The sequence below is a fragment of the Centruroides vittatus genome, unplaced genomic scaffold, assembly GCF_030686945.1.
Source record: "Centruroides vittatus isolate TY-2023 unplaced genomic scaffold, ASM3068694v2 contig_1776, whole genome shotgun sequence".
NCBI classification, from domain to species: Eukaryota; Metazoa; Arthropoda; class Arachnida; order Scorpiones; family Buthidae; genus Centruroides; species Centruroides vittatus.
In genome coordinates, this window is record NW_027121087.1 from 408193 (window position 1) to 432539 (window position 24347).

General features: G+C 30.6%; 2 protein-coding genes across 8 annotated transcripts in view; one reads left to right on the forward strand and one right to left on the reverse strand.

Annotated features, from left to right (window-relative positions):
• LOC136969278 (organic cation transporter protein-like) overlaps positions 1-18140 on the forward strand; it is a 34455-nt gene extending 16315 nt beyond the window's left edge. For 3 of the 7 annotated variants that reach the window (XM_067263378.1, XM_067263380.1, XM_067263382.1), the window contains exons 2-12: positions 9563-9638; positions 9761-10121; positions 11132-11235; positions 11310-11464; positions 11532-11700; positions 11765-11912; positions 11998-12092; positions 14844-15058; positions 15143-15324; positions 15425-15564; positions 17724-18140. In XM_067263378.1, the coding sequence (XP_067119479.1) occupies positions 9610-9638; positions 9761-10121; positions 11132-11235; positions 11310-11464; positions 11532-11700; positions 11765-11912; positions 11998-12092; positions 14844-15058; positions 15143-15324; positions 15425-15564; positions 17724-17805 (1680 nt within the window). In that variant the 5' untranslated portion in view covers positions 9563-9609 and the 3' untranslated portion in view covers positions 17806-18140. Of the gene's footprint in view, positions 1-1755; positions 2059-9475; positions 9529-9562; positions 9639-9760; positions 10122-11131; positions 11236-11309; positions 11465-11531; positions 11701-11764; positions 11913-11997; positions 12093-14843; positions 15059-15142; positions 15325-15424; positions 15565-17723 lie in introns of those variants that run through there. The other 4 variants (XM_067263379.1, XM_067263384.1, XM_067263383.1 and 1 more) reach the window with 4 other exon arrangements.
• A 3074-nt stretch (positions 18141-21214) lies between these two features.
• The window catches only part of LOC136969331 (uncharacterized), a 127628-nt gene continuing 124495 nt past the window's right edge, over positions 21215-24347 (reverse strand). The window contains exons 13-22 of the mRNA XM_067263460.1: positions 23337-23688; positions 23149-23252; positions 22913-23067; positions 22666-22834; positions 22430-22577; positions 22259-22353; positions 21947-22161; positions 21690-21871; positions 21474-21613; positions 21215-21323 (exon numbers count right to left, since the gene is read on the reverse strand). Coding sequence (XP_067119561.1) covers positions 21269-21323; positions 21474-21613; positions 21690-21871; positions 21947-22161; positions 22259-22353; positions 22430-22577; positions 22666-22834; positions 22913-23067; positions 23149-23252; positions 23337-23688 — 1615 coding nt within the window. The 3' untranslated portion in view covers positions 21215-21268. The remainder of the gene's footprint in view (positions 21324-21473; positions 21614-21689; positions 21872-21946; positions 22162-22258; positions 22354-22429; positions 22578-22665; positions 22835-22912; positions 23068-23148; positions 23253-23336; positions 23689-24347) is intronic.

A 24347-nucleotide genomic window follows, 5' to 3' on the forward strand; every position in this document is an offset into this window, starting at 1 on the left:
AAAGGTCGCAGTAGGAATGATGGCTCTCTAGCTAGTAGAGTATCAATAAAATACAACTGTACAATTCCGACTGAAGTAGAACAAATCACATCACAAAACTGACATCTTACCGCGCAAAAATTTTAACAACTTTTTTATTTACTCTCTGAATATTATATTGATTATACTCGGGATAATATGACGTATGAAAGTAATAATTTCTTTCAGGTCTTTATACCGATAATGTGTTTTAATACCATACATACATATATAACTGTCCATTTCTTCGTACTACAGTTTAACTTTTATTCTCATGTTTCGGTTTTGTGACATCATAACGGAATTCACACGTTATATGTTTTGATAAATCCCATATACATACATAAATTGGTTTATTAAAGTACAGTATGTCTTTTCCTCGTGCTTGTGTATGGCAACAAGATTTTCAACGAATATTGTTTTATATTTACTTTACCGGCTGTTATATAGTCTATGTAACAGAGGAAAAGTATGGTCATCGGTAAAAAAATGATCCCGAAGATTTTTACGTTTTCTGGGCTCAGGACACCTTGAAACGTCGAGAAACGCAGAAAAATTCGGAAGTTTATTTTTCTGTATATATGGATGGGTGTTGTGTGTGTGGGGGGGCTACGATTTTGTTCACCCTGTTTCAAGCTTAATAACTTCTGAAATTTTGCAGGGAGGTTTGTTTATTAGGGAAATTGATGCTATTAAATTTTGGTGGTTAAAGGTCGAAAGGGTAGGGAGATAATGTGGGTCGTGTGTATCTCCAATAGGATGGGACTTAATGACGATTTTACTGGTTATTAGCATTTACAATTTTTTATAAAACCCGTCCCTACGCTCAAAATTAAGCTTTTTGCCATTTTATAATAGTTAAAAATATAACAAGTTTTTAAAAATAAAATATGATAACAGATGGCGCCAACAATTGTTGTTGGGAAAGTTAAGCAACTCGTTGCTGGATTTTTAAAATTTAGTTTTGTCGTTATTTCCTCAAGTTTTCTTCATTGCAACATAATCCCATTTCAACTTCTTTTTGTAAGTTTTCTATTGTCTTACCGTGCGATAATTTTAAAGAAATTTATTTAAAAAAAGAAAAATTACTTTTTCGCCTCTGTTCTATCTATATTATTCTTCAACCAGTCAGGTTATTTAAATTCTAATATTCTTATATCTTTTCTAATTTCACTCCTAGGTTTAAATATTATTTTATACTTATATGATAAACAAGAAAAGTTTGTTTATCACGCAACTTTCTTAATAATTTTGAATTTTTTCTAGTAACACACGTCCGAAATATATATCTCCACCCGCTCGTCCCTTCCCGCTTCTTAGTGTTGAAAACAGCAAACAAAATGCTTTCAGCTATGAGTGTTTTTATTATGAAAGCTTGGGAAGAAGATTAGCTAACACAAACACTCAAACAACATACTTATAAACAACTAAACCTCTGTACAGACAAAATCATAAAACAAATTTCTCCCCAATCTTCCCATAAAAAAAAACACTGAAAGCTGAAAGCTTTTTGTTTGCTGTTTTCAAATCAAATTTTCGATGGAAAAGTCTCTATATAAATTATATAGGGGATATATAAGTTATATGTATATTACTGTGAATAAATAAATATAAATGTGAGATCCAGGGGACTATAATTGTTTCTAGAAGTGTCTAAATTAATAATTTAACTAAAAGATCATTTTTGTTTAAATATTATATTAAGTCGTGAGTCACAACAGGACTTCCTTTTGTTTTTTGGGAAGTTTCTGTCGTTTACGAGGAGAGATGTTAACTTTGATACCAATTCAACAAGAAAGATCCTTGTTGCTTCTCTCCTCAGGTGACCCAGATTGTCCCAGATGATTGGACAATTAAAATGAAATAAATAGGGCCAACCACGATAGAATAGGCGCGGTAACCCAGTTGAAGACTGGAATAGGGATACCTCCACCCTAGTTGTTTCCCGCCATCCCACAGAAAATTCCTCGCCTAGATTCGACACAGAAACAAAAGAATTTATCTCCAGAAGGAAAGGGAAGAGTTAGAAAAGATTTAGAGGTAATATATATATATATATATATATATATATTGATTTATTTACTTATTTACAGTAATAAATGTCATAGTTTTATCTGATATATTAAAAAAATATCAGAAATTTAAAACTGAAATTTTATATTGTTCATTGTTAAATGTAGGCTTGCTTGTATATAATCTCTGGTAATTTTGCTAATTTTATGAATAGATGATGATGCAATTATTTGACATTAAACACAGATGACAAAAGAAATGAGAAATACTTTAGAATTTTAAGCTTTGTTTTAAAATATAAAATATAATAATGTTATTATGAAATCGAGTTATTTATAAAATAATAGAAACATGCCGATGATGTATGAGCTTTGATGTCTTTAATAATATATAGGCCTATAATTAAAAATTAGCTATAAAATACTGCATTCCTTATAGCCTATATATAGTGGAATATATAAGCATCGAATAATATCAGACATGGCCAATCAGAATCAGTGGCAACTATGACGCGTGATCTATGATGCGTTACGGGGAGTTTACAAAAACGTGACGTAATGCTAGGATCTCGGCTTTCGGTAACGTAATGATTCCTCTTTGTTTCCAAAGAGTTGCATAGCGAACACCTACTATTTATGCCACTAGTCTGTAGTAATTAATAAAGTAACGTAACGCTCGGTACTCTGTGCTGTGTATTATTCTTTAGTACTATTAAAGGGGTCGATCTAAGAATGCGTTACGTAATTTTGGGATGAGTATGTACGGCGCCTTATGCAGCTTTACAGAGAGTGAGGTGGTAGACAAAAACTATAAAATAGCATTACCTAATATGGACGTAAAGATCGTTATAATTATTTAACCGTAACGAAAACAAATACAATCTCTATTGAAAAACAAAAATAATTTAATACAGAGTAAATCGTGTATATATATTAGCGGCATGACTGTGACGCGAGCCTGCTAGTATAAAAATTGTATATACAGTATATACAAATGTTTTAAACTTAAGCAATAGAATTTCAAGATAGGGTCTTCCATTAATTACGTATAGTTTACGAGCCATTTTCGATCTCTTCCTTCTGTTTCGAGTACAATTATGTACTGTTGTCAAACTCCCTTCCCTTTAATTACGTGTGAAATAGTTTATGTACTCCCTGAAGCTGAAGAAATGACTTTAAAAAGTTCTGAAAATATTTTTCTTACTGAACTATTCACGTGACTAATAATTAGGTTTATAAGAAAGAATTCGTATACTAATATTACCACTAAAACACACTCTACATAGACAATGTCTCGACCTTTCCCTCCCCATCGTGTAAGTTACAATGATAAATTTCGCAATCCTCTACCTCCCCATTATAAACGTAATTAATGGACGATCCCATCTCTATTATAAAAACCACTAATATACATTACAAAGTAAACTTTTCTTTATAATATATTATAATTTATTCATTTGCATCGAAAAGAACTATCCTCGAGTTTGTTTTCCTATTGCTAATTGGCTATAAAAGACAATTATTCTGAAAATGTAATTGATACGGATAAGATTTTATCAGTATTTAATTTAATAACTTAGCTTTTCAAATTCTCATAGTTAATATTCTACGTAACACGAGATAAAAAAGAATTTGTATAACTTTACATAAATAACTAACAGGCGCGAGGGCAATGACGTGGCGAGTCCTATGCTGCAGCGTAGACTGTATTTGTATTCCTTGCAATTAAATATTTATAAAAATCTTTAGCAATCATCACACGTTAATAAAGCAAATAATTTATTTTAAATTTAAATTGATAATTCTGGGAAAAAATGATTTGTAGATCTAAACTTTGACAATTTTTTTTTACCTGGGTAATAACAGAAAAAATATTTGTTAAAAAAATAACACCTTTCATGTCAAATTTTTTAAGAAAGTAAATTTCGAAAGGTAGAATAGAACTTGACTGTAACGGAACCGGATTCGCCGCCATTATTATCCTCCGGCGTAGGAATTATTTGTTCACGTGAAACAACTATAAACACGAAAGTAATTAGATAAATATTTAATGAATACAGGAAGCTGTTAAAAAGGTTCAGCAACGAGTTGCTCAACTTTCCCGGCAACATTTAAATTTTTGGTGGTACCATCTATTATTATATTTTATTTAAAAACTTGTTATATTTTTAACTACTATAAAACGGCAAAAAGTTTAATTTTGAGGGTAGGGACCGGGAAAATTGTAAATGATAATAACCAGTAAAATCGTCGTTAAGTTCGACCCTATTAGAGATACACGCGACTTCCCATTATCTTCCCACCCCGTCAACCTTTAACCACCAAAATTTAATAGCATCGATTCCCCTAATACACAAATTTCTCCGCAAAATTTCAGAAATTTTCGACAAAAAGCATAGGAGTAATTAAGCTATAAAGAGGGTAAACAAATCGTGCTCCCACACATACAAACATACACTAACATCCATATATATATATATATATACAGGAAAAAAGAAAGCCCCCCCGAACTTTGTTGCATTTCTCGACATTTCAAGGTACCTCGAAATCTTGGGAGGGAGGTTCATTTTTTGACCTATCGCCATACTTTCCCTCTTTTATATATAACAGGCGGGAAAGTAAATAGTGCTGTATTTGAAATTCTCTACTAAATCTTCGAAGCTGGAGGAGAATGGCAGCACTTCCAGTTTTCTGGAGCTTGATTGTTAGACCTTTGTCAATGGCAGGCGTCATAATTGAATCTCTGATTGATTGGTTACGTCTCACATTTTTCGTAATTATATACTTCTACAGATAGATAAATGATTTTTCGTTCGTCATTCGATATAATAATTTTTTATTACTAATCCATTCAACTCATTCTTTAATTTCGTCATACGGCTATTTTCCATTCGGTTAATAAAGTTTGAAATCCGATGACGAAATAACTTTCATGCTGGCTCTCCATTTAGCGCGATTATGTCGCCATTTATGATTCATAAAGCACGCAATCGCTGCCCTAGTGCCTACACACTTTACGCAAAATGGAAGGCGATTTCCAATTAATAATGGGAATTTTTTAAAATGGCAGCAAAACAATCAACTTAAAATAGAATTAGTATCTTTTCTAACTGAAAAAATATATGTATCAGGTAAGTGAGGCCTACCAAGTTTGGACTATTATTTTTATCAAATCCAACTCTTTTCCATGAAATGATTACTCTATTACATAGATTAGGAGATAGCTTAGTCGTTTCTGGGAAATGAAATTGGTCAAAATAATAGCCCAAACTTGATGGGCCATAATGGCTCCCCTACCTTCTAGCCTATTACTTTCTTAGTTACAAATGAAATCTGTTGAAACAATGTATGCGAATGATGAGAGCTGAATAGATCGGTTAATTTATTTACCGCTAACGTTTGTTTGTTTCTTTCTTTTCCATGGTATATAAACAAAACAGAGTTTAATAAAAGTTATTTAGTTAACAACGTTACGATACTAAAATAAAATACACCATTAGAAAAATATGGGTGAGCTTGCCAACCGGGTCGATCAAAATCTGAAAAGGGGGAATCGATAAGTAAATTATATACACAGTATTGTGTAGCACGAGTATATAATATTTTAATATTGTTTAATTATTTATACCCGTAGTACTGTATAATCATTTAATAATTTTTTATATAAACATATATATATATATTTAAGGGATTAATGGAAAAATAAAAATTTTTGGAAGGAGTCCATACACGAAAAAAGGTTGGGAACACCTGGTCTAAAGAAATGGATTTCGTATCGAAAAAAAAAATTCTTCTTTTAGGAAGATTGGAAAGAAATATTCGATGTAAAATTTTCAAAACATTTATAATTTCTTTTGAAAGCCTGTCTGATGTTTGTCTGTCCTTAATCTCGCGAACGGAGTTAAACAGACGAAAGCTTAGACGAGATATGGAAAGCTTAGGGACAAGAGACCAGATTAACTTTATACGAACTTCCGATTTGCACCGGATGTCACATTATTTCCATTCAAGAGTTTTCGCTGAAAGACGTTAGATAGATGACCGGCACTAGCAAGAAAAATATGATGTAGGCCTACAGGGGAAAGACATTACTAATTTGAGGTGGAGAGCATATATTTTAAATTTCATTTAAAATATGATTAAAAATTGCAGTCCTGCATTGTGACGATGTCACAATAAGTAATTTTTCGTTTTATTTAAAATGCTGAGAGATTTATTTAAATCATTACTCCTTCTCCTATCTGATAACTCTAGTGAACCGTTTCTTATATTATCATTAAACATTTACCGAACAAAATAGTGAAAATTTCTAAACTTTTTCAAGTAATAAATATTACATCTAATCAACTATAATAATTAGAATTTAGTCAAAAAGCTAAATTTCTTAATTCAAAAATTAAAATTTAATTTAAAATATTAACTAATAAAAGACTGTAAATTATATAGAACGAGTTGCAGACATGACAGGCGTTTCTCGTTTGTGATAATCGTTCTATAAAATTCCAGACATACCTGCTAGGTGTTGTATAAAATTCTGAGTGTTATAAGGACAAATATTAAAATTAAACCATAATATAAGTTTTTAGTTGTTTTAGACCAACTCAAATATACAATGTTATTAGGAGGAGTTTCGAAATTCAAAAAACCTTCTACTAAGATAGGATTCAGGTCATGTAGCTCCTTCATTAATTAATTATTTTGCAATGCTCATATAATACAATAATGCATTAAAGTGTCAAGGGTGTCCAAATTTTGTGGTAGCCTATACTTTTCTCACGGTCCTATGAAAAATTTAATACGGATTTGCCAAAGGATTTAGAACTTAATAAGGGAATGAACAGGAGGGAGGTGAAGATACCCAGATTTTATGATAGCTTGTATTTTACGCAAGGTTGTAGTAACTAAAGAATTGAATGCAGATCGATCAATCGTAATATAGACAGGAAATATACAGACTAACAGACAGACATATTATTATCAATATACAAATACAAGTTATCCTTATGAAGACATGTTAATAATTTAAATAAATATTGTTTCATTAATGATTAAATATTTACTTATTACTGTTTTTGATTTATTATAACATTTATAATAACCATTACTCATTAAAAAAATATTAAAATTAAACGCAAATACGTAAGTAAATTTTATTAGATAAATAGAAAGACGGGAAAAATTTAAGATCTTTTATGTAACCGCTGGAGAAGGCGATGAATATTGTCCTCAAATTCAAGTTCTATGATCCCAAATTTAAAATTACAATTAGTAAATGCATAGACATTTATCTGTTTAGATTAGTTAAAAGATTTTATTCAGAAATGCTAGATAAAAATATCTTATTTCCTTTTCTATTAGCAGCCGCAATTGATTATTTTGCTGGAAATTCTTTGTACTTCAAAGTAAACAGTCCTTTTATCTTTTAATGCTTAGTTTCAATTATTCCTTGAAGCCATAATAACTTGATTTGGACTATCTGTCTTTAAAATTTTGGTCATGTAAAAGCCTCGTTTGACGATAATTTATAACATAAAGTTTTATGTTATGAATTAAAATCATAGTAATGATAAAAGCCTTATGGTATGGGTTTATTTGTATTTTTCTTTTAGGCCTACTTTTCCTGCTGTAATATATAACAGAGGGAATGTATGGCGATCGGTCATGACCCTTTCCAATATTTTTACATTTTTGGGGACCTTGAAATGTCGAGAAATGCAAAAAGTTGTTTTTTTCCCCCCTGTATGTGTAGATGTTAGCGTGTGTAAGGTGCACGATTTTGAAGCTTAATAACTCCTGTGCTTTTTATCTAAAATTTTTGAAATTTTGCAGGTAAGTCTGTGTATTATAGGCATTGGTGCCGTTAAATTTTGGTGGTTAAAGGTCAAGGGGGTGGAGAGATAGAGTGGGATCGACCTTAATGAAGAGTAAAATCTTCATTAAGTTTAATTAAGCAATTACAAGTTTTTATAAAAGTCATATCTACCTTCAGAATTAAGCTTTTTGTCATTTTATAATTTATTAATAATGTAAAAAAGTTTTTAAAATAAAATCTCATAACAGATAGCGCAATACATAACGCTATTTTTATGTCATAAGCACTAAGATACACTCCATTCTCTGATTGTAAACTAAATTATATTACACATCAAAATAATGTGTATTATCTTTATTACTACAATGATTTTAGGCAGCCTCATATTGTGTTTGGTTACCGATCAAATTTAGTAACACAAATTTTTAAGTAAAAGAAAATATATGGGCTACATATGTCAATTTACTAGTTATTACATTTGTTTAAATTTCCATTGTCATTGTTAATATTTTTTTAACAGAATGAAGCTATCAATAGCGTGTTACGAAATTGAAAGACGTACTGTACTTGTTGATGATTTTATAAGGATTGTGTAATGATAAAAAATGGACATTTTAATATTTTTTCGATTTTATTTTGTAACAAGTATGAATGAAATAGAAATTACTGTAAATAAATTTATCAGTGTTTATCCCTCCTGAGCAATCCATGGTTGGCGGACAGCTTGTTGCTTTCTTAACATTATTTTTCCCAAAGCTAACTACAGTACTTGATCACGCAGTAAAGCTTTTTGGACGTCATTTAAATATTCTGTTGTAAGTCTTCCTCTTTCCAGGTTTTTTCTCGCATTCTCCTTTAGGAGGTAGTTACACCAATCTGAATATTTGTCCAATTACATAAAGCACTCCAATTTCCATTATCTCCACTTTTTTAAGGGTTCTTTTTAATAATTGATCGTTCTGTATTCATATTCGATTTTTTTGCAGACGTTTCGCTAGCTGACGATCAAGGATGCTCTTCCATGCTGTGAATAGTTCTCTATTAGCAGAACCGAATTCTCTAGTTATTCACTTAGACCCCTACTAAATACGTACTAAACAATTATTTAATGTATTTTCGTACTGTGATATCCCGAGAAAATAAAATGAAAATAAGATGGCGGATTCCAATTTCCGAATGGAGCGCAGTTTAAATTTAAAACTCCGTTCTATTCAGCAAAGTCAGATAAATTTAATAAAAGAGAACATAAAATTTATTGATATACGATGTGCTAATTAGTTATTTCAAACTATATAATTGCAAATATTAAACTTATAAAATTATTTACACTTAAAGTATTCTTATTTAAAATCTTACATTTAGATAAATATTGGTATTATAAATCATATTAATATATTTTAACGTTTTTATTTGTATAATTTACATTTTAGGCTACTATTATTAGTATTAAATAATCAAATGTTAGTGGAGAAAAATTTTTTTAATGTTAAAATCAGATAATATCGAGGATAAACACTGGGATGACGTATTGTAGTGTGTGTAATGGTAAATTGTATGACGTCGCGGATGAGTAACTTACAAGACGTAGCGTAACGTCATTTTCTTTTCAAATAACTACATCACGTGCGAATATTATTTCTTTTAGAAACTGTGTATTCGACCATTGCCTAATGTAAAATTTGCATCGTATGTTAATTATATATTATTTTCCTTTTAACAGGGAAAATGTTTTAACAATTTATAGGAATTTACTATTTAATTGCAGCAATGAACGATTTATCCGATGGTGTGTATAGGTAAGTTTATATATTTTAATAACTACATATAGCAATTTTTACTAAATTTATTTTATAATAAATAGTTTTAATTCTAAACACGTAAATTATAAATAATAATTTTATTTTTTAAATCGATTTAGTGAGAATATGAAAGAAGAAAATTCGGATATCATTGATATAACTGGACGGTGGGGAAAATGGCAGGCGATAATCTTGTTGTGTTTAGCATATTTAAGTATACCGGCCGCATGGTATAATTTAAATATGGCTTTTTTAGCACCTAATATTAATTATTGGTGTAAAAAGCCTTCAGAATATGAAAATTTGACCATGGAAGAATGGAAAAATTACAGTATACCTTTAGTAATGGAAGATGAAGTACGAATATACAGCAAATGTGAAATGTATGATTCATTAATTAGGAGCTCTAATAAAACTCTAATATCGTGTACCTCGTGGGATTACGATCATTCCTTCTACAAATCGACTATTGTCGAAGAAGTAAGAATATTTATCTTTTAATATTTATATAAAGATTAATAATGAATTTTTATAATTAATCCTTTCTGTAGCGACGTCGAGAGAGGAGGTGAGCTGGGGATTTTTCCCTGGGCCCGGAGAAAACCCTATAAATTAATGTTATTTACTAATAAAAAATAAGATTTTTAAGACTTCTTTTACTTTCCTGGCTGTTATGTATACACGACAATGGAACAAAGTATGGGAATGGACAAAGTATGGGAATCGTGTCAAATTTGACCCTCCTAGTTTTTTTGCAAATCTCCTCGTTTTGAGACCCCTTGAACCCAAAAAAGTCTAAAACATGGCAAAAAATTCCGTGGATATGTATGTTTGTATATATGTGTGTTGGCATCTATTTCGCTTAATATCTCAGAGCGGAATGAAGATAAAGAAACGAAATTTGGCACGGTAGCTCGTATATAAGGGACATTGAGGCTATTAAATTTTGGTTGTGAAAGGTCAAGGGGATGGAGAGATAGAGGGTGGTCACGCGTCATATTTCGCGAGAGATCAGACTTAATGATTTTACAGTGTTTTATAAAACTGGTCTCTATCCTCAAAATTAAGTCTTGCTATTTTATAGTAATTAAAAATACATAAAATTTTTAATAACAAAATCTCATAACAGATGACGCCACATACAATTTTAGTTAGGCCTATTTATTTTGATTAATTAATAATACAAATGTTATTTTTAAAATAAAATCTCATAAAAGCCGGGAAAGCTACGCAACTTGTTGTTAGATTTTTTTATTAAAAATAAATATTTTACGTATTTCATTTGTTCAAAAATACCTGTAAATGCCAAAACGGGTCCACTCTATTTCAGGCTCGACGGCCCGGCCTTTCTGCTCTACTCTAAACGTCATCTGCAAAGAGATATATAATTTATTATTCGTGTTTATAATTATATTAAAAATAATAATTATTTAAACTCAATATTGTTGACTCTATTAAATAAACTATACATATATATAATAAATTTATAGTGGGATCTGGTATGTGACAGAGCTTGGTTGGCTTCTTTCGCTCAATCGCTTTATTATCTGGGATTTCTGTTAACAGCTTTTATTGGAGGACAGTTGTCTGATAAGTGAGTCTTATTTAAATTTAGAATTTAATAATATTTTTAATATTAACTTATCATAATTTATGACTGAAAATTAGGTTTGGAAGGAAGCGCACATTTTATATATGTGTCGTATGGACGTTTATCTTCGGTATGATAAGTACATTTTCTCAAAATTTCTGGATGTTTGCCATATGCCGATTTTTTCTTGCACTTGGAAGAGCATCTTCGTTTTTGATTATCTATGTACTGTGTAAGTATAATTAATTATATTTAACTTTTAATAACATTATGTTATGCTAATTATGTTCAATACGTAGCAACGGAAGTGGTTGGAAAAGAATATAGACTTTTGGTTGGATTATTTGGTACAGCTGGATGGGCATTAGGGCAGATGATTCTTCCTGGGCTTGTGTGGCTTTTCAGAGATTGGTTTCATATTGAATTAATATCTGCTTTGTCTTTCATAATTTTCTTTCCATTGTGGAGGTATTCATTATTTGCTATTTACTTAAGACATTTTTGTAAGTTAATTTTAGAATTCTGAAAATAGGATAATTCCGGAATCTCCAAGATGGCTTCTTTCCCAAGGTAGAGTAATCGAAGCTGAAGAAATACTTAGATATGCTGCCAAGTTGAATAAAAGAAATGTAGTGAACTTAAATGAAAAATTACAATCGATATCAGAAAAGATTATGATAGTAAGTAAATTTTTCTTCAAATACTAATTTAACTTTTATTTCTCAATTATTATCTTTATAAAGACAAGAACCTTTTACATTTCAGGAGAGTGAAGGAAAGGATAATAAACGAATAACATTTTTGGATATAATGAAATGTCCGAATTTAAGAAGATTAAGTTTAATTTTATACACCGTTTGGTAAGTTTTGTAAATTTTATTCTTTTTTTGGCGATTTTTAAAAGTTTTTATAAGCTCTTTTCAATTTTGCTTCATAAAAATCCAGCAACGAGTTGCTAACTTTTCCGGCAAAAATGTTAAAATTGTGAGATTTTATTTAAAAACTTTTTATATTTTTATTATTATTTTTATTATTATTATATTTATATTTTATTATAAAATGGGAAAAGCCTAATTTTGGGGGTAGAAACGGGTTTTATAAAAAAATCGTAAATGCTAATAACGAGTAAAATCGTCATTAAGTCCGACCCTACTGGAGATATGACACACATCCCCCTTCATTTCTCCCACCACGTCGATCTTAAACAACGAAAATTTAATAGCATGAATCTTTCTAACACACAAACCGCCATGAAAAATTTCAGAAATTTTTGACAAAAAGCACACGAGTATTAAGCTTCAAAGAGGGTGAACGAAATCGTGCTTACTACACATAAGTATACTCTAACGTCCATTCACACAGATAAAAATATCAAATTTGTTCTTCCATCTCGACGTTTTAAGATCTCTCGAATCCAAAACTGTAAAAATCTCGGGAGGAGATCATTTTTGACCGACTTCCCTGTTGTATATAACAGCCGGGAAAGTAGTAATAACTTTTTTGTTAATGATAATTCATTACATCTCAGTAGTATTTCTATAAAATCAAATTTAATCACTTGTAAAGCTTTGATAGATGAATCAAGGATTTATTGAATGGTCTATGATTTGTCCATTAATTGACCAGGTACAAAGCTTCACTGATTAGAAAACATTTTAAATTGATGAATTCTATGGAATAATGTACCTAAATGTATGTTTTTCAGTTGGTCCAGTTATATTAACTGGAAAATGCACTTTGGACCTTGTCCCTCATCAGCCCTTATACAAGTTATATACATTGTAAGTAATCTTACATCTTTTTAGACACATGAATATACATAAGAATTAAACTTACTCATTTTGATGATGGCTATATTATCCATTTTTGAAAAGTAGCCATTAACTTTTTAACCCTACAACCACAGATGTTGACACCACTAGAACCATATATTTCACTTTCAATCATCTCTAGTTCCAAAGTTAATTTTACAGCCCCATTCCCTTTCATTCTCTGCTTTTACATTCACTTAATTGTATGTCCCTCTTCCAGTGTTTAAAATAGAGTACTAAGAACTGTGTAATTGTAAGAAATTATTATTATTAATTTTTTCTGTTTCTTTTAACTTTTTAATTTGTACATGTCCTTAGTCTTCTTTTAAACCATTTTTTTTTGTTTTTTAATTATTTAAACGGAATCGTGAACAATTTCGCAATTGTTATTATTGCAATGTTCTGCAACTGCCGAAGATTCAATTATTGTACTTTATTGCAGCAATACGTTCTTTTAGTGTACTTTTGAGTTCTTTGTTAGTTTCTTCCATATACATGTGTGCATTAGCACAATTACAGTTAAATTTATAGACTATTTTTTTCTTTCCAAGTGTCTAAATTATTTTATTATTATTTTTTTATTCATAATTAATTTACCTAGTGTGTTCGTCAAATCTGGTATTAACGTTATTTAATAGGCATTTTTGAAAAAAAATCTTATATATTACTTTTATAAACTGTGACACTGGTTGGGAGTGCTTATTCTGTTTTGATCTATGTTGGATATCACCGTTTTATTGTAACCATTCATTAAGATGATTATTATTTCATTTATTTCTGTTTCTTGATCACCAAGGGACGTTGTTCTATTTTTAATTTTATCCGTGTACTGTACATACGGAACACATTCTCTTTTATATACATGGGTACTTCCTGTGTATAATTCATAATCTTAGGAACTGAACATGGTTTTACATATTTTAAAATTTGTAACTGATTATTTAGTAGGCCTTTTTTTTTTTTTTTTTTTTTTTTTTTTTTTTGAACATCAAGGAAATTCAACTTAGTATTATCTTCATTGTCTATTTCAACTTTTGTGTCATTATCTAAACTGTTGACCCTTATTTAAAATTATCTGAATGTTGATTTCTCTTACAACATATTAAAAAGCAACTATCTACATAACGAAAAAATTGTTTTATACCTTGTACTTTTATTATACAGTATGCTCATCCAATTACCTCATACATAATGTCAAAATGGGGCCTATGCATGATCCCAATGAATACCATTTTCTTGACCATAATATCGATCATCATATTTAAAATAGTTATTTTGCATAACCAGCATAACTAAGTCAAGAATCCAATTAGGACACTTCGTGTCATTAATTGACATGAAGTGTCCTAATTTTGACTTGAAATTTCTTGTATTTTTCGGGTTCAGTTTAAGTTATTTATAGGCATTTTTATGTATGAAATTCAGCTAAAAAGGAAAGAAAAAAGATTTGTTTTGGGAGTCGGGAACGGATTAATCCATATTATGCTGTTTCTTATGGGACAGTTTGTTTCGGGTTTAGAACAAATCGGTTTTCGAACTTTTAGGAACGAATTAAGTTCGAAACCCGAGGTTTGACTGTAATTCAAGATCCTTATTGTGATGAAATGAATTGAATGCATTCGCATTTGGTCGATCGAATTCATTCAATCATTATTATGCTGTTGTATACCAAAGAAAGATATTTTCAGTATGTCAAGTTATTTTTAAAATCTCAAATGCTGAGCTTTGATTTATTTTATTCATAGATTTCAGCTGCAGTTTTAATCTTATTTAAAGTTTTGTGTTATATTTAACTTGCAGGATAGCGAATGTATTGTCGTATTACGGATTGTCATTCTCAGCTGATGATATTGGAGTAGACAGCTTATTATTTTTTTTTCTTGCTGCTTTAGTAGAAATACCAGCATGTGTGCTTTATTTCTGCTTTCAGCACCATATTGGTAGGAAGCTCATGCTAATTATTCCCATGGTAATAACCGGATTAATATGCCTTATTGCTATTTCTGTTCCAAAAGGTAAGTATAAATAAAATATATGTAAAATATAAAAAATATAACTTGCGATTATTGAAAATACAAAGTGTTGATTTACGTTTACAGATTTTTCAATCATTCTAATTGTTTTAAGCGTTATATCAAAGTTCAGTATGTCGATATCATTAATTACCATATACTTATTACCTGCTGAGATCTATCCAACTGTTGTCCGTAATGTTGGTTTAGGATCATGTTCAATGATGGGGCGCTTAGGAGCAATAGCGGCTCCATTTATGAAAGAAGCAGTAAGTAATGAAATTGAAAAAATGAGAAAAATTATGTATATAAATTTACTGAACATTTTCAGCCATTATACTATTAAATTTCCTATTTTTTTTTATTTAGGCAATCCATGTACATAGAGTATTTCCTCTTGCTTTGTTTGGAATAATTTCGATATTTGGAGCTCTATTGGTACTATTGTTACCAGAGACAAAAGATTTGAAATTGTCTGATACCTTAGCACAAGGCGAACACATAGGAAGGTTTGTATTTAATGTGCTGTAGTAGTTTAATTATGTAAAATAACGAACAAAAGAAGATATGAGTGGATAAATGTGTTACGTTACAAAATCGAAGTTTTGAGTGAATTGATGTTCAAGTTTTTATTAAGTTACATAATTATTTCTATTTAATTCTATCCAACGAAATAGTGTGTCGCTAGGAGTATGACAGTATCGTTTAATTTCCGAGTTATTTGATAATGGTATTTGAGAAGCAGTACAATACACCTTTATTCATGCAGGACAGTCGTGTTTTCAATGATATAACATAACAGTTTCATCCACTCATATCTTCATATTTGCAGTTCGTTGAATAAGAAATTCGTCATATTGTAATGAAATATGTAGAATTTCATTTATTAATTTACAATTTAATTTGCTAACGAATGTGAACTGTTAATGTCATTCCATACATCAATTTGCACTTACAGCACCTATAATGTTTTAGAAAATTTTATTATTTTTTTTAATAAACATTTCATGATCGCTTCCTTTTGAGTAAAATTCATAACGTCTTTTGTAACTTTATCATTTCTTCTTTTTTTTAAAGCAATTTCAGTAACTCTGTCAAACTGTTTGTCTGTTCAAATTCTCAATTTTCATATTTGTGTAGTTATTTTATGAAAAGAGCTTCTCTTAGCAATTGTAACCAGGTAGTCAGGACACTTACCTTCGTAAATGAAGAAATTAATAAAAAATTAAATAAGTGCAGGAGAAAGATTTGAACGTGACAAACGCACTTAAACACTATAATATTTTAAGAGTTTACTCTTCATATACAGCGCATTTACGAGTAGTTACATCCCCGGTGGTACAGGGTTGAACATATTTGATCCATTTTAAAATCAGTTCTAGTTACGTTATTGATGTATGTCCTGGTTTAACTAAAATTAATATTTACGCGTAATACCAGTACAGTAGTTTTAATTGTAATTGTTAATTAAATTATTGATTGCTTTAATAAACACATTTCTCTTAGTAACGAAAAAATAGGATACTTTTGCTAACTTCTGCAACATAATCCTATGTTTTGCATTAGTCCTTTGTTTCGTATAGCACGGATTTGCATAACACGACACTTTTCGGAACGTAACTACCGTGTTATACGAGGGATACTTGTATACCGTTACCTTTTATATACAGGGTGACCAGAATTATTTCCCTATTAGAGCACTTTATAGCTGTAATCAATAAACGGATTGACACCAAAATTTGTATACAGAGTATATACAGAGGATGCGAAAAAAGATTTTGTAAAAACAAAAAAATTATTTCAAAAACTTCCTCTAAGAGATGTTTTACAGGAAAATGCATTAAAAAAAACAACATAAACACTATGTTGTTTTGTTTATAGCTTTATGGGGCAACGTAATTCAAATTCTCCTGGACCCCATGAAGATATAACGCACCACTGTATATGAATTACCAAATATTACCAATTTAAAAGTGGAACAGATTTCCTGGATTTCATTTTCATTTTCAGATGTCAGTTTGATATTATCGTCTTTATCTGTAACTTCTGATTTTAAGGGTTGATGCTAACGCTATAATTATCTCTAACTAAAGAAAATATGAAAAATAAAATTTATTGACAACTGTAATTGCTGTAGAACATAGAAGATAGGAAATCTCCGTTTTAAAACGAAGGATCTTCAAAAATTCTGTTTTCAATCTTATCAAATGCATTTATACAAAAAATTTATTTATAGAGTTTCGTACACTAGCTTGAAATGCCTTAGTGTCTTTCTTCAAATCCTAACAGGACGTTAGGAAAATAGTTATGTCTTTACTAAGCCAACTCATAATCTATTAACAAAAGCGTGACCCCTTAAAAAATTAATTAGAAATATTTGTATATAATTTAAATTTATTAAATAAAGTCATTACAGGTGTTTAATTGTTGAACTTTTTGCGTTTTTACAAAATAATTTTGTTAGTATAATTATAGGCCCTATATCTTTTGGTCGCTGTTAGTAACATCTTCATTTACAAACTAATCAGTAAATGTACTGTATTTTTCATGCAATAATATTCTAGTTCTATTACAGCTTTTAAGAGCTGTAATGAATATTTTATTATCTTTTAACAAAGTATTTTTTAATATTATTAATAATTATATATATATATATATATTATTCTAGATGTACAACTTATGTTCTTGTAAAGAAATCGGAAAACGAAGAAGCAGTGGAGGATAATAGTACAGAAAATAAGTTAATTTAAAATATCCAATAGCAACTAACAGAAATGAAGTCGGTATATCTCATATTTCTTCGAAAAATACGTTGTCAAACATTAATCATCACGGGTAAATTGTTACAAATAAATAAATATCAATGGTCATTTGCATAAAATTTTATTAAAAAATATTAAATGAAAAAACTCCGAAACATCTTCAATTGTAAAAAGTATTGAGCATGTTATATTTTTGTTATATTCAGTTGTTTGTATCATTAACTTTTTGACTATAATTTACACTAAAATAGGTTTACAGTTTTTAAATACAAAGACAATAAACTAAATGAAAGTGAAGCTCTTACTTTCCAATAAAAAGAAAATATGTTTTGCTTTTATTTTATTTTTTAAAGTAACTTAAATTTAAATAAGGACTAAACTGGAGTATGTACGGTATAAAAGGAGGACATTTTATAAATATCGATAAGCTTTTAAATACTTTTTAAAAATTACACTATAAAGATGTTTGTTTACTAGATTGAATCTAATTACGAATTGTATTTTTAGCAAAATTTTTCATTCAAAATTACAAGCGTTTTACATTGTGTAAACATTGTTATAGAATTATCAAAAGATGTCTCCAGAATTTAATTTAATTTAATTTAAAGTAAGAAAGCTGTCTAGACGACTTAGCAATGGAAGGAGGGGGGAGAGAGGGATGGGGAGGGTTGAAAGTAAGGAAGGAAGGTGGTAGGGAAGAGGTCACAATGTGTCCTACAACGCATAAGCTGAAATAGTATAGAAACATTTACATATGTACAATTGCCAATTTGGCTATGGTAGATACAGTTAACAAATTAGTTACCTGCAATGCTGTTAATAAAAAAAAAAAATTATACCGCACTTTCGCGATAGAAGAATTGGTTACAGCTGGGAGCCCGAGGAACACCGACATCAAGGTAAGGGAACAACATCAAGTTGAATATACCTATGAACAGCTGCCCCTACGGGAGTACAACAATAACATGTCCAAAGTGATCGTGCAGAGAGAGTCCTGGGCTAGCGTTGACGGAGTATGTGTCGATACACCTAGTCAATTAATCTGAATATAGTCACCTAGAGGTGACTATATTCTGTGTTGGAGGATGTTGCAGCGATCGGTATATGTCTTTAGTTGCCTAAAGTTCTCTCCACTGGAGAAGATGTCCAGTTGGGGTGGCCAGCTTTGTCCTTTGGACAAAAAGTAGCCTATGAGGGCCCTCCTTTCCATATCGTGAAGAGGGCAATCTAATAACACATGCAGAGCGTCTCCTATTGCTGCCCCGTCACAATCACAATGGTCGCGGGTGCGTTTTTTAATTCGATGCAGGTATCTCGGCAGATTGCCATGGCCTGTCATCAGTTGTGTCAAGCTGTACGTAGGTAATATATAGTTCATCTTTTTACGATGTTTTATAGAGGGCAGGAAACGGTAAGTCGTCCTGGCCGTCGAGGAGGTATCTCCAGAATTGTCGCATTACTTTTTAAAAATTACAATTTATTAAAAAAGATCTGAGAAATCGTCGTAAAAAACAATAAAACAGGCAAGGACTCTTGCAGGACTTTCCCTGCATTCAAACAGAAGTTAATACAACTGTTAGACAAAAAATTAAAATATTCACCTAACTGAAAATTTAGTGTACATTTTCTCATGAACAACAGAGTACAAAACTTTTAAACAATGTATATGTTAGTCAAAATCCGTTTTTAGTTAGAACGCGTTTTAACTAGTTGAAACTAGTTTATACTGGATGTCTTTGTTAAAATCGTTGTCTAGTTAAAACTAGTTTTAACTCAAATTCGTTTTTGACTAGCAGTAAATTCTAGTTTTAACTAGACAAAACGGGTTTTAACAAAGGCATCCAGTATAAACTAGTTTCAACTAGTTAAAACGCGTTCTAACTAAAAACGGGTTTTGACTGTAACATACATATATTATACCCATTAATCAGACAAATGAACTCGAAAGTTCTTTTTTATGAATAGAAATGAAATGACGAAATATAGAATAACACTGTGACAACTCGTAATCTGTGGGGCATGGTGCGAATTAAACAATTATTAAAGTGGCGTGCCGTCCTTGGAACCGCCGCTTCCCTTGTATTTTCTAAAATATAAATACATGTGCGATTATTTTCATATTTTAACGTACTTTGAATTAATTAAAATTAATATTTTATTATAACTGCATTATGTATCGCATTACAAATTTCTATACTACATGTAAAAAAACGATAAGATTGCTATTGTATATTCGAATATCTGAAGGAATGGAAGCGCTGTATTGTCGAAAATGGGACAGCCCAAGCACTCCCAAAGCCAGGGTTCGGTAGAAAGATTTAATCTAGACGTAGAAAATATGCTTAGTTCTTGGTTAGAGACTAACAACACTAACAAAAGGATTACATTTTGTACAACTGATGAAAAATCGAGCGCATCATACTGCAGCTCCAACGAGGTCCTGTTTGGAGCAAAGTTATAGTTGGACTAAAGAATTTTATACCTAGTGATCATTGAATAACATTAATACAGAGGAAGATTTAGAGATTCTCTTTAAAACTAACAACAATGAACTTTTTATATAACAAAAATGACATTCCAGAAGTTTCCTTTAAGTCGATTTTTTTTATTGAAGTATGAATTTCTTAATATTTTCGTTAACATTAGTTTAATTAATACCGTTTATTAACTGTATTAATTAAACTAATACTTAATTTTAAAAGATCTAATGCCGTTTTAAAATACTTTGAAATAATTCACAAAAATGAAGAATTCTTAATGGAAAAAGTGGTGATTTAAAAAAAAAATCAAATTGCCGAAAGGGAATGTATCTGTATCCATAACGTCTGGTCAATATTTAATAAATTAGTCAATATTTATCAGGCTGCGAGACCATTTTTAGTCGTCATTTATAATGGTTGGGCATTATAACAAATGTATTATTGGTCCATGACATAACAGGGAAAGTATGGCAATCGGTAGAAAATGAGCCCCAGATTTTTAAATTTTGGATTCGGGGCCTTAAAACGTCGCGAAATGCAAAAAACTTCGGAGGTTTTTTCTTTATATATGGATGTTAATGTGTATATGGGGCCTGATTGTTTTCAAACTTTCGAAGCTGAATAAATCCTATGCTTTTTATCGGAAATTTCTGAAAGTTTGCAGGGAGGTTAATGTACTAGGGGATTGATGCTATTACATTTTTGTGGTTAAAGGGAGTTGCAGATCATATCTCGAGTAAGGTCAAACGTAATGAGGATTTTACTCGTTATTAGCATTTAAAACATCTTATAAAACCCATTCCTACTCCGAAAATTAGGACTTTTGACATTTTATAATTACTAAAAGCATAAAAATGTTTGATAATAAAATATCATAACAGATAGTGCCACACACGCAATTTTCATAGATAATTATCTATCTTATCACAAATAGTCAAGTGCATTGTAAACAGTACAGCAAACTTATTTCTTCAATTTACATTATCTTCTTTCTCGAAATTCCTTGTAAGCACGTATACTTCATGCCTGAAAAACAAAGCGAAATTATGATTTACATATTTGATACTCCATCGGTGGTAGTGACGACGGAACCATTTTACGATTTAAATGAGAATTAACGTCTTATCATTAGAGTCAACAACCAGTATTCAAAATGTATTTTTTGAGAGAACAAACCTTCCAATAGTTTCTCCTTGTTCTATGGTATCAGCCAACTCCATGTTTTTCGTTTCCGGTAAGAAAAACACTAATAAACCTCCGATAAGTGACAAGGATCCAAATAATGCCAGAGGAAAAGCTCTGTCTATTTGGGATGCCTGAAATGACAATATCTCCATTACGGTTAGCACAGATTCTTTTAAGCAATTTATAAGCTAAGCCATTACTACTTACCGCTTCTTTCATGAAAGGAGCAGCTATGGTTCCGATTCTTCCTACCGTCAAGCAAGATCCTAAACCAACGTTGCGGACTACAGTGGGATAAATCTCGGACGATAGAAGATATAACGAGCTAAAAGATACGGACAGACTGAATTTGGACACAACAGCTAAACTAATGAGAACTTTATGAAAATCTGCAATGATAATTATTGAAAATTGTAAAAATTATTTAGCACAGAGAGAAATAATTGGACATATTTGAAACACACCTCTTGGTACGGCGATAGCTAGCAGACAAGCCGATCCACTTACTATCAAGCAAGCTATTTGCGTGTATCTCCTACCAAGAAATCGCTGAAAGTAGTAATATGAAACACCCGCCGGTATTTCTACTAATGCAGCAAGAAAGAAGAACAAGAGCACGTCCAACCCAATGTCGTCGGCCGAGAATGATAACCCGTAATAAGATATAACGATGGATATCCTGTAAAGAAACTCTGTACAGTCAATGAATAAAGGCCTTTCGTATATAGTCTACCAACGATGTTCTTACAGAAAATTTAAGAGAAAATAAAACTTACCAAGCGAGGTACAAGATAAAAGTCATTCTTCGTAAATTGGGAGATTTCATTACATCCGAAAAAGTCGCCTGTTTATTCTGATTTCTTTTATTTTCCTAAAAAGATATTATTTTAAATTTCACGAACGTTGATTTAAAGGTTCATTTGTTTTATTTTAGAAAAATTAATGACCTTTTCGTTCAACTCGGATATGAATTTTAGTTTCTCGTTCAAATGATCGATTTTTCTCTTGTTTATTTTTAACGCATTTCTAGTCACGTTTTCCGCTTCGTTGACTCGTTCTTGAGAAAGAAGCCATCTCGGAGATTCGGGTGTAATCCTGTTGTCGATTTAATTGTTTTAAATTTAAATATTGATATCATGAGACACCGTAAAATAAAATCAAAGGTGCAGAGAAAAATCCTTACCACCAAAAAAGAAGAAATATTAAATAAGGCAACGTATAAATTAAATTTATATAAAACCAATCTCTCAAAAGCCAGACGAGGCCAGGAATAATCATCTGTCCTAATCCCCAACCGACGTTGTTGAAAAACCCCACTACTACTCTATAATCCTTTCCAACAACTTCAGATGCTATACATAAAAAGTCGATAAATTAATTAAATATAATTTATACAAACAATTAAATGTACCAGTGTGTATAACACGTACAAAGAACATATACAATTAAGCAGATAGATGCCTGTCCTAGGCCGAGAAGAAACCGAGATATTGCAAACAACCAGAAATTTTCAGCAAATGTACATATCATGCCGAAAACAAATGTCCACGCCGAGCTTAAATAAAGTACGGGTTTTCTGCCAAATCTATTTATAAAATACTTAAAATTACAAACAAATTTTATGTTAATACGCAAAACTTAGAAAATGACGTTTAATGAATCTTACTTATCTGATAATTGTCCTCCGATAAAAGAAGATAATAAATATCCGGAAAAGTAGAGAGATTGAACTAACGACGGTAAATATGCGTTCTTGCATACCAAATTCCACTGTAAAATGAATTTTTAAATTGGAATTTCACAAAATAACAATTAATTTTGTTTTTAACAATAAAATAATTTCGATCTGTTTACTTTCTCAGTTATGGTCGACTTGTAAAATGAATGATCGTAATCCCAGGATTGACAGGGTACTCGAATCTCTTCTCCTTTTTCTGTAATGCTATAAACATCACACTGATCACGTGTCTCTTTATCGGCAATTTCTTCCAATGGAATACTAAAATTTTTCCATTTTTCAGTGGTAGTATTAGAAGTGTTTAATAGTGTCGTGCACCAATAATTTATTTTCGGTGCCATAAAGGCCATTCCAAACATGTACCATTCGTTAGGAATATTTGTATATATTATAAGCATCATCAAGAACAGCTGCCATTTACCCCAATGTCCAATGATATCTGTTATGTCTTCCTCCTTGTCGCTCTCACTGCAATATTAAAATTTATGTAGACCTGTATTACTTAATATCAAGTTTATTCTCTAGAAATTCAAATATATTTAATTTTTCAAGTAGAAGAAATATAAATAGCATTACCTATTTATTTCGTTAGATGAATTATTCATAATTAGAGCCTATATGCGACTTTGATTACATAACATGTTTTGTCATATAACTTGCTTCTGTTAACACAAAATAAAATATTAAATTAAGAGCTTTGTGGAAATTTTTGTCGTAGATATATTTATTCTTCAAGTCTAATTCTAAACGCAACTAAGTGAATTTTATATACATTGTACTGAAAGCCTATTTCCATTACGTAATTTATAGTATATTGAGGAATTTTCGTATAGAATAGAACGAAAATATTTTAATAACATCGTTTATTTCATATTAACTTTAACTCATCCAGAAACTGCATTAGTACTACATCTAACAATCCCCATGGATGCCGGTTAACTGAGAGTCTATTGTATAATTTAAGATACTATATAAATACATTATCATTACTTATCCAGTGCTCTTTATTGTGGCCCGCTAACGGCCACGACTAAATCGAAGCACGTTTTAAGTATGTATTATATCTGTCCTCAAATAAATATCCATTTACATAATAATATAATATAACAACAACTTTTTTTTATATA